This window comes from Pecten maximus, chromosome 16 (assembly GCF_902652985.1).
Source record: "Pecten maximus chromosome 16, xPecMax1.1, whole genome shotgun sequence".
Classification (NCBI taxonomy): Eukaryota; Metazoa; Mollusca; class Bivalvia; order Pectinida; family Pectinidae; genus Pecten; species Pecten maximus.
This window is the reverse complement of record NC_047030.1, coordinates 11,644,101-11,657,120: the sequence shown is the minus strand read 5'-3', so window position 1 is coordinate 11,657,120 and position 13,020 is coordinate 11,644,101. Positions and strand designations below refer to the sequence as shown.

Genomic DNA, 13,020 nt, shown 5'->3' with positions numbered 1-13,020 from the left:
TCTAACTGGTCATTAACAGTTTTATCAGTAACTGTGGGAAACAACACATAATCAGTCATTAGTGAATCTGGTCAGTTATATTGACGGAAAAACCAAAGAACCAAAAATCAAAACCATGCATATTCAAGACTAACTTACTTATGAATACATTCACATGCACATTATCAGGTGGTAGATATGTTGAAATTTAGTTGGGCAGTGGACTGGACAAGGCCTTGTTAGATTGCCAATTTAATCAAGGGCCATAACTCCTTACTGCAGCAGAAATATAGGTATCATTAATACACAGGTTTTATTTGATGGGTGAAATGGACAAGCATCATAATGATTGGTCTTGTGTTCCAGGGGCAATTATCTGGACAAAAGTCTCCTAAACAGACAGGTAATTATGTAAAGGGCCATAACTCTTTACGACTACATGTGTACTACTCATTACTCTCCTAACTTGGTATAAAACCATCAACACCTGCAGAACAGAATTATTGAGCGAGCAGCTGGTACCAACTGTACAACTTTTCCCTGTACTATCACTCCCTGTACCACACGATCCCACCACATCCCACCACATCCCACCACGCACACCACAAATACACATGTGTTTTTAATGGAATTCCTCCAAAGAAGCCCCAGGTGTTTCATATACAAGACTATGCACTGAAGCTTATGATGAAAGAGATAAAGACATATAGTATTAGCTTTGTAATTAGTGAGGTGCACACTATTAAAAATAACATATTGACCGAGAGGCACCCTAAGCTAACGCAAGGAGAAATTTATAGCTAGAAAGTTTACCAATGCAGAAAGTTGTTTGAGAAAGATGTCACGCAAATGATTTAGACATTACATGGTTGGTCTTGTAATTTGTAACCAGGATGATAGACTGATCAAGGAATTTGCTTTAGCAAGTGAACAAATAGCTAACATATAATGGTGTGAACACAGACAGATGAGATCAGACAACTGGGTGCACACCAGTACAGGGAGTGATGCAGTCAATACATCAGTGTACATTTCCATAAACTCCACAAATGCTCCTTTCTACCAACCTTTATATTGAGGATTTTGTATTGCACATAAATATCTATGATTTCAATTAAATTCACATAAATATCTATGATTTCAATTAAATTCACATAAATATCTATGATTTCAATTAAAATCACATAAATATCTATGATTTCAATTAAATTCAAACTTTGTTAGCTCTTTTATTTAAAAGTGTAATTTGATGGCTAAACAAGAACAATACCAAAATAACAAGATAATGCAAACATAATACTAAATCCAACTGGATGAAGGTCTGTATTCCTCAGTAGTACATAGGAACCTTTAAACAGGATTGCACTAGAGAAATAGAAATATTCGGTGGTGATTGGATCAGCTTGATTGGTTTGGTTTGGTTTGGTTTGTTTTGTTTAACGTCCTATTAACAGCTAAGGTCATTTAAGGACGGCCTCCCGTGTGTGCGACATGCATGCGTGGGGTGAGTGCGTATGTGTGTTTTGGGAGGCTGCGGTATGTTCGTGTTGAGTCTCCTTGTGATAGGCCGGAACTTTTGCCGATTTATAGTGCTATCTCACTGAAGCATACTGCCGAAGACACCATGGATAAGCTTGATTTTACTGCAGTAGGGATCTGATATAGACAGTTGAGATTCAAGAGCCTGATTGATGAAGATCACACAGTATCACATCATAAACAGGTCAGCTTAGTGACAACACCCCGAAGAATTGTACCTCAATGCTTAAATTTCACAATAATTAATTGCACAGATTTCAGCACAAAGGGAATTGGACAACAAGCATAGCCCTCTCCCTAAAAGTTACAATAAATTCAATTCAATGTTTTTATTGCATTTTTGAAAAGCACATGTGATTTATGGCAAATAAGAAGAAGTGGACATTCTGAATCCTTCCCTACTGATCAATACTGATCAAGTAAGTTACTTGCACCAATATATCTGATAAAGGAAATCATAAATCAGGCAATACCTGTAGAGTAAGCATGCATGTATACCTGTATACAGGTCATCAGATTTGGAGGGCAGTATGCATGCATGCTAACAGTTAAAGTCACTTTCAATTCTCCCATACCTGGTAATAACACTCACTAGAAGCGTCCTTCAAATAGGAAGTAGCCAGAACTATTTGTGAACATTTCTGTGCAACATATATATACTCCAACAATTAGCCCTTGTCTTGCAATAAGCCCACCGTTTGGTTGATTATCTAGACAGTTAGAGAAGAGTTTCTCACAAACACGAAGTAGCCAGAACTATTTGTGAACATTTCCGTGCAACATATAAACTTTGAAGCAATTAACCCCTGTCTTGCAATAAGCCCACTCATTTGTTGATTACCTAGATAGCTAAAGAAGCATGTTTTTGTGCACAAACAAGAGCAGCCAGGACTATAGCTATATACACTAAAGTGTAACATGTAAACTCTCCAGTAGATGGCCCATGCCTGGTAATAAGCAAACGCATTTGTTGATTATGTAGAGAGTTAAAGAAGTGTTCCTCTAAGTGTGATGTGCCCAGAACTAGTTTTGAACATTTCAGTGCAGCACATAACCTATCCAGTAATTAGCCCATCGATATTTTGATGCTGTGGACTTAAAGGACGTGATCCTCAAACACAAAACGGTAGGGACTAAAAGGCATAGAAGTTGCATACATAACCTATCCAGTAATTAGCCCACCGATATTCTGATGCTGTGGACTTAAAGGAAGTGATCCTCAAAACAGAAAACTGGTAGGAACTAAAAGGCCTAGAATCTGCATACATAAACTATGCAGCATGTTGAAAACATGTTGGATTTGATAAAAGTCATTTGTTACTGTCAGAGTATCCCTTACACAGCCATTAATCTCTTATGACACTCCATAACGCAAGGAGACAGCACTTCCACTTCAGCTTGATACTTTATAATTGACAAAACATTTCAAACAACTGACTTCACCATTATTTCTTTTCTATAATTATAAAGAATTAAATTGATGGATTTATTATATATCATTATATCTAAACGTCAATTCAATGATAATTTCATACACATTCAGGAAACGACATCTGTCAAGCTGGCCTTGTTTGAGGATGTACATCATTATGTAATTATACATGTAGTAAACATCTCCAGGTAGACAACAGCTGTTCAGAGAGCTACCACGCTCGCATATTGTGTTACTTATTTTGTACTTTAAAAATAAATTGTGCTGAATAATTTATTCACATACATGTTAAAAAGATATTGTTGTAAAAGTCTTTATATATCTGTAGGTCGACCAGCCCCGGTGGTCACAAGACGGGTTACTGGGTTTGCATTGGATATTTTATAAATAGGGGGCTTTTCATATCAAAACAGGTTCTTCTGTATCGAATACAGGACTTTTTTCTGAGGGCTTTTTGGGGCTATTATCGGGCCCAATTCCCATGTGAAATATTTTTCATATTTAAGGCAAATTTTCAAAGTTTATTCCTGGAAAAAACTTTCCCATTTCACTAATTTTCTTCCGAAAACTGAGATAAAAAAAGTCCCATCCAGCTCTGGTTTGAATAAGAAGGGGAAGGGAGTGTCCTTACTTTCTATGCCTCAAACTTGGTAACAATTTATAACATAGACGGGATCTGGTATTAGAATTCTAAGAGAAAACTTAGGGGCCATGGCCAGTCTGGACATTTCTATGCATTCCATGTTTCATTACAAACGTCCCTGAGATTAAATTAAACATCAACATGGAAACTGTATTACCTAACCAAGGGGTCACCTGTTTTTTTGTTTTTTTTAATTTAGAGCTTGACAATACAGGATAACCATGTACTGCCTGCTGAGTGTATATGAAGCAAAGGTCAAAGGTCACCTGCTGCAGGCAAATTTGTAATTGGTTTCTTTGCATCAAAGATTAATGGAGGAATGTCTGGGCCTGGTATTTTTTGTCTGCACACACATCCGAGTATAATGTACACATGCAGACCAAAGTTCTGTGTTCACCTGTGTGTACATGTATATTGTGTATGTTTGTATTATATTGTGTGGAACTGCCAATGTCTATATAGTACATGACTTGTCATATAAAATCATGAAAGAAGTGACATTTTGTCCTGGCAGATGAAAAATATATATAAAATGTAATCCTTCCAACACTGCAGACCTCCGCAGGATGATATAATCAGAATTTAGTAGGGATATAAACAAAAATCTGAAGGATTATGATATAAACAGAACTTTGAAGGCTGATGATATTAACAGAACTTCTGTAGGATGATGATATAAGCAGAATTTTTTAGAATGATGATATAAACATAAATCTGTAGCATGATGATATAACAGAACTTTGTAGGATGATATTAACAGAACCTTGTAGGATGATGATATTAACAGAACTTTGTAAAATGATAATATTAACAGAACTTTGTAGGATGATGATATAAACAGAACCCTGTAGGATGATGATATTAACAGAACTTTGTAGGATGATGATATTAACAGAACCCTGTAGGATGATGATATAAACAGAACTTTGTAGGCTGATGATATTAACAGAACTTTGTAGGATGATGATATAAACAGAACTTTGTAGGATGATGATATTAACAGAATTTTGTAGGATGATATGAATGTTTTTTCTCTCTATTTTTCTCTCTCTCACACATTTTTCTTCTTTAAACGTTTCTACAGCGAGACAGTAATTGTACTATTGATCAGGCTATAGAGATCAACCTTCTGGGGTACAAACGTGGATGTTGGACATGACAGAATATATTCATCAGAGAAACTACATCAATACAGAACTGTCACTGTAGAGAAGCATTTCCCTGAAGGCAGCAACAGTAAATGTAGACTAACCTGAACCAATTACATCTGGCTAATTGGCTGCATGTGTTATAATGTGACAACTGGGCCTCGGCATCACTGGAGTCCAGCGGCAAATATACATGTCATATAACCATCTCTGAATTGTACCAGTTTACCATTATCCATCAATAGTTTGATTCCTCAATTGGACCTGAAAACGTATGGGGGCGAGATGCCTGACTACATGTTTTTTGTTTTTGTTTTTGTTTTTGTCCAGAGGCTCACCTGTATTCTACCAGAGTGGATTAAATCTGATTTATTTTACTTATATCAATATCGGTTGAGCTTTTAAGAAATATGATATATTAGGTACTTATTTAACACACAAAATATCACATTATCTCTGTGGACCATCAGAAAAAAACCCAGCAGTTTCCAAGAATTCTAGATACACCAGGCAATAAATAAGTAAATCTTATTCAGTGAAACACTTGAGACTTATCACATTTGCTTCACCTACAAAAACACACCACTCGAGTAATCTTTTATCTCCTCCACAGGGTTTATATAGAATATAGGACAAAATTCCAAACTGATTACACAAGAGGCTTTTACGTAAGAATTTTCAGTTTTTATAATGAAAGTTTTGATGCCTTTATTTTAAAGTTATTAAGATAGACCACCATGTTTATCTGCAAAACTTTTAAAGTGTTAATGAATACATCTTTGATTGATCAACATTTTTTTTCAACATTTTTTGTGATTGCCAAACAGATATATTGGTACAAGTGCCATACCATATTTGACTAACACAAGCATGCACATCGTAAAATTCCTAATTTATGTTAAACTTTTACAGTTTTATGATTAGTTTTGTTAGTTACAATTTGTTTTTTGCTGGGTTTATCGCCCTATGAACAGTCAGGGTCATTTTGAGGCTGGGTCTCCTTGTAGTAGCTGGTGGCTACCACACTGAACCAAATATGATGAGAGACCTGTTGCATGCCATCCAGAGCAATCAGAAGGCACATCCACGACAGTACAGACCAGCCTATGTCTCAGCTTCTTGAAAAACACAAATAGACACAATTAGGGAGCGTCGAACCATGCACCTCAGATCTTCACCTGAGGTTACGTGGCTGGTGCTCTAACCGACTGAGCTATCAGAGCCCCGTTACGAAGCTCTTGCCAGGATAATGGCATTGTTACAGTGATAACATACTCTTTTGCGGATTGGCATAAAACAAAGTACAAATGAAAAGTGAGACAACTAAATATTATATGGCAGCAGTAGATATCTTCTCAGTATAAAGGAATCATAACAAGGTTCTGCTCCGTGTCTGGCAAAATAACTTAAACATCAGCTTTATATGTCATACATCCAACAAACCCTATATGTGTTTCCTATCATTACTCAAACAAAAGATGTCTGCAATTTCTCTTTCTACCATTTAGAAATCAATAAGGAAATCTGAGACCTAGCTGGTACAAGGCTTGGGAATAGCAGCAGATTTCTACATCAAACCATCACTATGTCTTCAGGAACATTTCTGTTTAGTACGATAATGTCAACAATATGCTTGTTCACTTTCTACATATGTTCTCTTACTTTGTACTCTTGGATTCTTGTCATTATGATATGGTTGAGTAGCTAGTTATATGAAGTATGTCCTGATGCTTAACAGCGAGCGCCAGACTGATGTACCGTATTTATCCTGCAATAAGCCCATGTCTGGTAATGAACCCATATCTCAGGTAATAAGTCCATGTCTGGTAATAAGTCCATGTCTGGTAATAAGCCCATGCCTGGTAATAAGCCCATGCCTGGTAATAAGCCCTTGTCTGGTAATAACTCATGCCTGGCAATAAGTCAATGTCTGGTAATAAGCCAAGGCCTTGTAATAAACCTGTGTCTGGTAATAAACTGATGTCTGGTGATAAGCCCTTTGACTGGTAATAAGCCGACACCTTATAATAAGCCAATGTCTGGTAATAGTCCACCCATGTTTATTGAAGTTCAGTAAAAATACTAACATATGATATTGTATTGTCTTTCCTTTCAGCCATTTAAAGTTTGTGTTTCAGGCTCCTGGGCTTATTACAGGATAATTATGACATTCTATCACATTGTACTCTTGGATATTTGATATTCCCATCATAATGATAGGGTTGTGTTTTATTCCAGGTATATGAAGTAATATTTACATTTGCTCCGCATTTCCCCATTGACAAAATGCTAAGAGGCAGTTGCCACCATACGCCTATAACACCCAGTGCCTCAGGCTATAACACCCAGTAGGTCATGTGACATTAAAAAAGGCAGGATTTTTTTTTTTTTTTTTTGGTTCAATTTTTTTTCAAAGTTGATGGTGGGCAAATGTAGCATGGAAACCCTAACAGGTTCCCATGCCATTTGCCCACCATACATCTTGCTGCCATATTGACAATAACAACATTAAAACCGCTGTTCATTGCTTAAATGTTTATTGTAATTCAGGTAAAACAGTAACAAATGTTATTTCATAGTTAGATAAACCCACCTCCGCCTACTCTCTGTGAGTCAAAGTATGTCTCAGGCCTCCTGGGCTTGTTACAGAATAAATACGATATTACATTGTGCTTGTGGATTTTTGACATTCCCATCATTATGATATGACTGTGTACTCCAGGTATAAGAAGTATGTTTGTGATGCTGAGCTATGATAACCAGATTGGTATTTACTGCCTCCCCCAAGGAGCCTGTAGCTTTTCTCTGTAGTGTTACTATGCTATGCTGATGTGTACAAATTGTGGGTCTGCAGACAGCTCTACAGAATGCAGATGGACAATCATGGACATTCCATCACAAAAGGAGCTCAACCTTGTTTATACAAGACTTGTTCCTAAGTAGATCACATCAGAAATCGACTTTCTACAATGAATTAGATGTCGATAGCTTCTGTAGAGTCATGAAACATGGCATCATTCAAGTTTTAGAGTTCATAATGATGCTTTTCTGAATGTCTGTTTATACAGCTGAATAGACAACGGGCAATTCCTAAAACAGAATGCAAAAACACTTCTTCCAACGAATACAAAGCCAGTAATTTCATCACATATCAGATAAAAGTTTTACTAGACTGCCATACAACATGATGTTGTTGCTTCTCTGATCCACAGTGTTTGGGCCAACACAAGACTGTCGATTCTTCTCTTATGGATGATACAGCTCTATGTTAACAAGGGTAAAAATAAGCTGTCCACATGTTTCCATTTAAAATTTCAGTTACTCGTATTAAATGACTTCCTCTGAAAACAGGTTGTGAAATATTTTATTGTGTGAAAGAACAGGAAAAAACACATTTCTGTGAGTGTTTCGATAGGATTCGAACCCAGGGCTCTGACATGATAAGCCATGTCTCTTCCTCCTGAGCTAAAGAAGCGTGTGTCGTCCACTGAGTGACAGAGACTTATTAAACACTATATAAAGCCACACCAACCCATTCCTTTTATAATTGTGTTAAAACCCAATGGACAACATTTAACATGGTGTAGGGATCAAACACAGGACCGTTTGGAAACATGGGACCGTTTGGCCGACTTGATTTGACACTCTACTGATGTTCTACCTGCTCTATCAATGAAGTTCAAAAGAAATGTTCCTGAGCATAATCAAGAGAAAAAACTCCCTTGTAGCTGAATCAGAAGGGAGTAATTCGGAAGTGTGACACATTTCATGCCATCATGGTGTCAATAGTATACCACCGATTGATAGTTAACCTCTCAAAACCCTGAGAATGTTCATTTCTATTTTTCAAAAGTTTTAGTCTAACAAAACAAAAAGAAAAAAGAAAAAAAAAAGTCCATGAATAGCTCTGTGATTGGTTTGGTGAGGATTAAAACACTGTTTACAATAGACAGTGATGGAGTTGAGAATGTTAATCACTCCAGACTACCTCCAAACTGACAGGGGAGGCAAATTGAATAGCCGTTGCCTAGACAACCATTGATGGACAAGTGTGCATCAATCATGTGGTGAAGCGGTGACCTTCACCTATCTATGTTCAATAGGTCACGGTAAATGTGCAGAATAACATGTATACATTACCAGCCAAAACATCAGGTATACCAACTAGCTGTTAGGAATTGTTCTGATGGCCAGAATAGCCATTATCACTGGCAAACAATCTACAAATGGTTGTAACAACATATGTTACTGTCACTAACAATCTATCTGTAAATGGAAAAGATATCAGACACTCGAGATGGAAAAGAAATCAGACACTCGAGATGGAAAAGAAATCAGACACTCGAGATGGAAAAGAAATCAGACACTCGAGATGGAAAAGAAATCAGACACTCGACATGGAAAAGAAATCAGACACTCGACATGGAAAAGAAATCAGACACTCGAGATGGAAAAGAAATCAGACACTCGAGATGGAAAAGAAATCAGACACTCAGATGGAAAAGAAATCAGACACTCGAGATGGAAAAGAAATCAGACACTCGAGATGGAAAAGAAATCAGACACTCGAGATGGAAAAGAAATCAGACACTCGAGATGGAAAAGAAATCAGACACTCGAGATGGAAAAGAAATCAGACACTCGAGATGGAAAAGAAATCAGACACTCGAGATGGAAAAGAAATCAGACACTCGAGATGGAAAAGAAATCAGACACTCGAGATGGAAAAGAAATCAGATACTCAAGAGGTTTTCATCAAAAGCTTTGTGAGTGGGAATGTTTGTCTGTCAAACTGTGTCTATACAACATGTCTTCGGTCAGTGGAAAATCATCACTGTTTAAAAGACAATATAAAGAAAATGTATACATAAAGGCCCTGACATATCGATTTATCAACAAATTCAATTAATTCCATATGGGATAGACACAGAGTGTAAGATTCTGTTTATCACATAACATATAATGATGAGAACTAAAATTTCACCAACTAGGATTTAAGATACTGTTTATCACATAACATATAATGATGAGAACTAAAATTTCACCAACTAGGATTAAAGATACTGTTTATCACATAACATATAATGATGAGAACTAAAATTTCACCAACAAGAGTGTAAGATTCTGTTTATCACATAACATATAATGATGAGAACTAAAATTTCACCAACTAGAGTGTAAGATTCTGTTCATCACATAACATATAATGATGAGAACTAAAATTTCACCAACTAGAGTGTAAGATTCTGTTCATCACATAACATATAACGATGAGAACTAAAATTTCACCAACTAGAGTGTAAGATTCTGTTTATCACATAACATATAACGACGAGAACTAAAATTTCACCAACTAGAGTGTAAGATACTGTTTATCACATAACATATAATGATAAGAACTAAAATTTCACCAACTAGAGTGTAAGATACTGTTTATCACATAACATATAACGATGAGAACTCAAATTTCACCAACTAGGGTGTAAGATTCTGTTCATCACATAACGTATAATGATGAGAACTAAAATTTCACCGACTAGGGTGTAAGATTCTATTTATCACATAACATATAATGACGAGAACTAAAATTTCACCAACTAGGGTGTAAGATTCTGTTTTATCACATAACATATAATGATGAGAACTAAAATTTCACCAACTAGGGTGTAAGATTCTGTTTTATCACATAACATATAACGATGAGAACTAAAATTTCACCAACTAGAGTGTAAGATTCTGTTCATCACATAACATATAACGATGAGAACTCAAATTTTATCAACTAATCTGTATACAAGCTCGTTGAATTTCAACTCTGACGGTATGGGTTTCTCTATAGACCATATCATATGTCATGAACTAACTTTCATGTCCAATAGTGATAATACACAAAGGTCTTGTGAGATTTATGACATGGCCTTATAATGTGTTATAAAGGACCATTTATATGTTTACAATGCATATCATTCCTTATCCATCATTTTATTTGAATTTCATACATATGACAAAATTTACCTGAATACTTTGCATTTTCAGATTATGCATAATGAGTCAGAGATTGGGGTCAAAACGTTAAGTTGTGATAATCTGATTACATTCCTTGTACCAGCTGGTCCAGCTCAGGATGGTAAACATGTCACCATCCAACACAGATGTATACATAGCCTTGGTATGCTGAAGGCCGAGACAGACTCTAATAGGATCCATATGATGTTTCTGTCAGTATTACACCTCTGCAATCTATCCCTGAACTGTTTCTATTCCAAGAATGCTCAGAAGTTTCCTAATTCAATAAAAAATATGTTCTGAATACATTTCACCCACTTTTCTTTCTTTAGACTGGCCCTTCTTTCCAAAATATGTTATGTCCAATTCCAGATTCCCCAAGTCTTAAACTAAGGGGAGATAATTAATGTTAGTATAAGAATTTATCTGGGCAATTATTTACAAAAACTTAGGTACTGGTATCTAGTCTACCCTTTCTTCAACAAGAGGTAATTACTGACACAAGTCCAGGGGGCTAGTACATAGATATGTTTGGTTTTCATATTGCATTGTTTAACGTCCTATCAACAACCATGGTCATTTAAGAATGAGGAGAGCATGTAGCCTCTGTCTCGAAGTCTGGAGAGGGCTTATTATAAGAAGAAATTGCATTGGTAAGTGGTAATTCCTCTGAATAGCACTATAGATATGGAAGAGTTTACTTCTTGGCATCACTTATTTACAGAGATATATGGTAATAATGAATAGGGTCATATAGAGACATTATTACAGAGATATATGGTAATAATGAATAGGGTCATATAGAGACATTATTACAGAGATATATGGTAATAATGAATAGGGTCATATAGAGACATTATTACAGAGATATATGGTAATAATGAATAGGGTCATATAGAGACATTATTGCAGACTGTTTGAAACAAACTCACTTGAGACATTCAAAGAGAAGTTTTTAGCATAGTGAATCCTGGAAATGGGATATGAGAACTGCCTTCATTGAATGCTGATTATTTTGAAGAAAAATAACATCTACTGTTCTAGATACATTCCAATCCAAATACACATACACAACTATATAGTCTATTCAACACCCAAAGACAGCTATCTTCTGTATTGTGGTCAAGATGTCCTTGACATTTTTATGGAGAATAATATACGGCATATCCTATTGTCTAATCCTTTTGTTAACTCTATAGAATTTGTTGAAACCAAAAATAACATGTTTTGACTGCAAGGCAGCATCCCTCATGACATTTTATGTCTAGTCCACAATAAAGATAATCGTTCTTGGATATCGAGAAGCCTTTATTTTCAAACACTGCGTTCACCGTATAGTAAGGATTTCTACTGAATAGTATAAGGTATCATCCCCAAGTACATTTTGAATTTTGAAACAACAGGATGCTGGATCTCCTATATTTTATTGTCTTTAATGTTTGGTGAAAGTAAAGATGTAATGATACTCATGGTCCAGAAAGAATATACCCATCACGATTTGTTGATGTGGAAATTAGGATCACTTTCAAATATAAATCCTGGCTGAGAAAAAGTTTCATTTAAAATCCTATATCCTTGAAGAGCAAGCTGTGAAAGAACAGAATCTGTAAGAAAAGGCTTTCTGACAACCTCTTAATTTCCAGACTGAAAAAACAAATTTGTAGGAATAGAATTTCTGATACACAAGGAAAAGTCCTTAGAAAGAGACATGGGATATTATATGACATTAGCCTACCAGAAGGCAAGCTTTATCTTGTAACACAGTCCACCTCTGTTTTATCTGTAAAATGAAATAGAAATATTTCATGTGTCAAAACCATTCAGGACACCACATGACAGTTAAGGTTTCTCCCTCAGCCCTCAGTCTCCAGGAACATCTAGTTCATGTTTACAAACTCATTAATGTCAGCTTAGTCTGGGGGAAATAATCACTGAAACCGACCAGGAGACAAATACTGTCATGGTTACTATTTACAATAAAAGCATTGGGGGTCATTACACACAAGTAAGGCCTAAATGTAAACAAAACCTGCGACACATTAAGTTTGGTATTCTTACCTACGACATAGGTGATGAATCAACCAGACATTAATTAACCACATGAAATATGATACAGATATTTCTTATTCTTCATATAAAACTATTACACTAAAATCACCAATAAGATTCACCATTTAAAATGGAGTCTGCCCGTTTCTCCTTTAGTTGTTACAAATTAGACTTTTCTTCCAACATGCACTGCTTTTCTAAAACCCTGTATATTTCTTTACAGT

General features: G+C 35.9%; 2 protein-coding genes across 11 annotated transcripts in view; one reads left to right on the top strand and one right to left on the bottom strand.

Moving 5' to 3' along the window:
* LOC117344478 (activated Cdc42 kinase-like) overlaps positions 1-13,020 on the bottom strand; it is a 131,763-nt gene that overhangs the window by 51,242 nt on the left and 67,501 nt on the right. The gene's annotated exons all lie outside the window — the stretch shown is intronic.
* LOC117344480 lies at positions 9,249-11,448 on the top strand. The gene is made up of 2 exons (XM_033907235.1): positions 9,249-9,507; positions 10,778-11,448. Exons 1-2 carry the CDS (start codon positions 9,313-9,315, stop codon positions 11,048-11,050), a joined length of 468 nt encoding a protein of 155 aa, XP_033763126.1. The 5' UTR covers positions 9,249-9,312; the 3' UTR covers positions 11,051-11,448.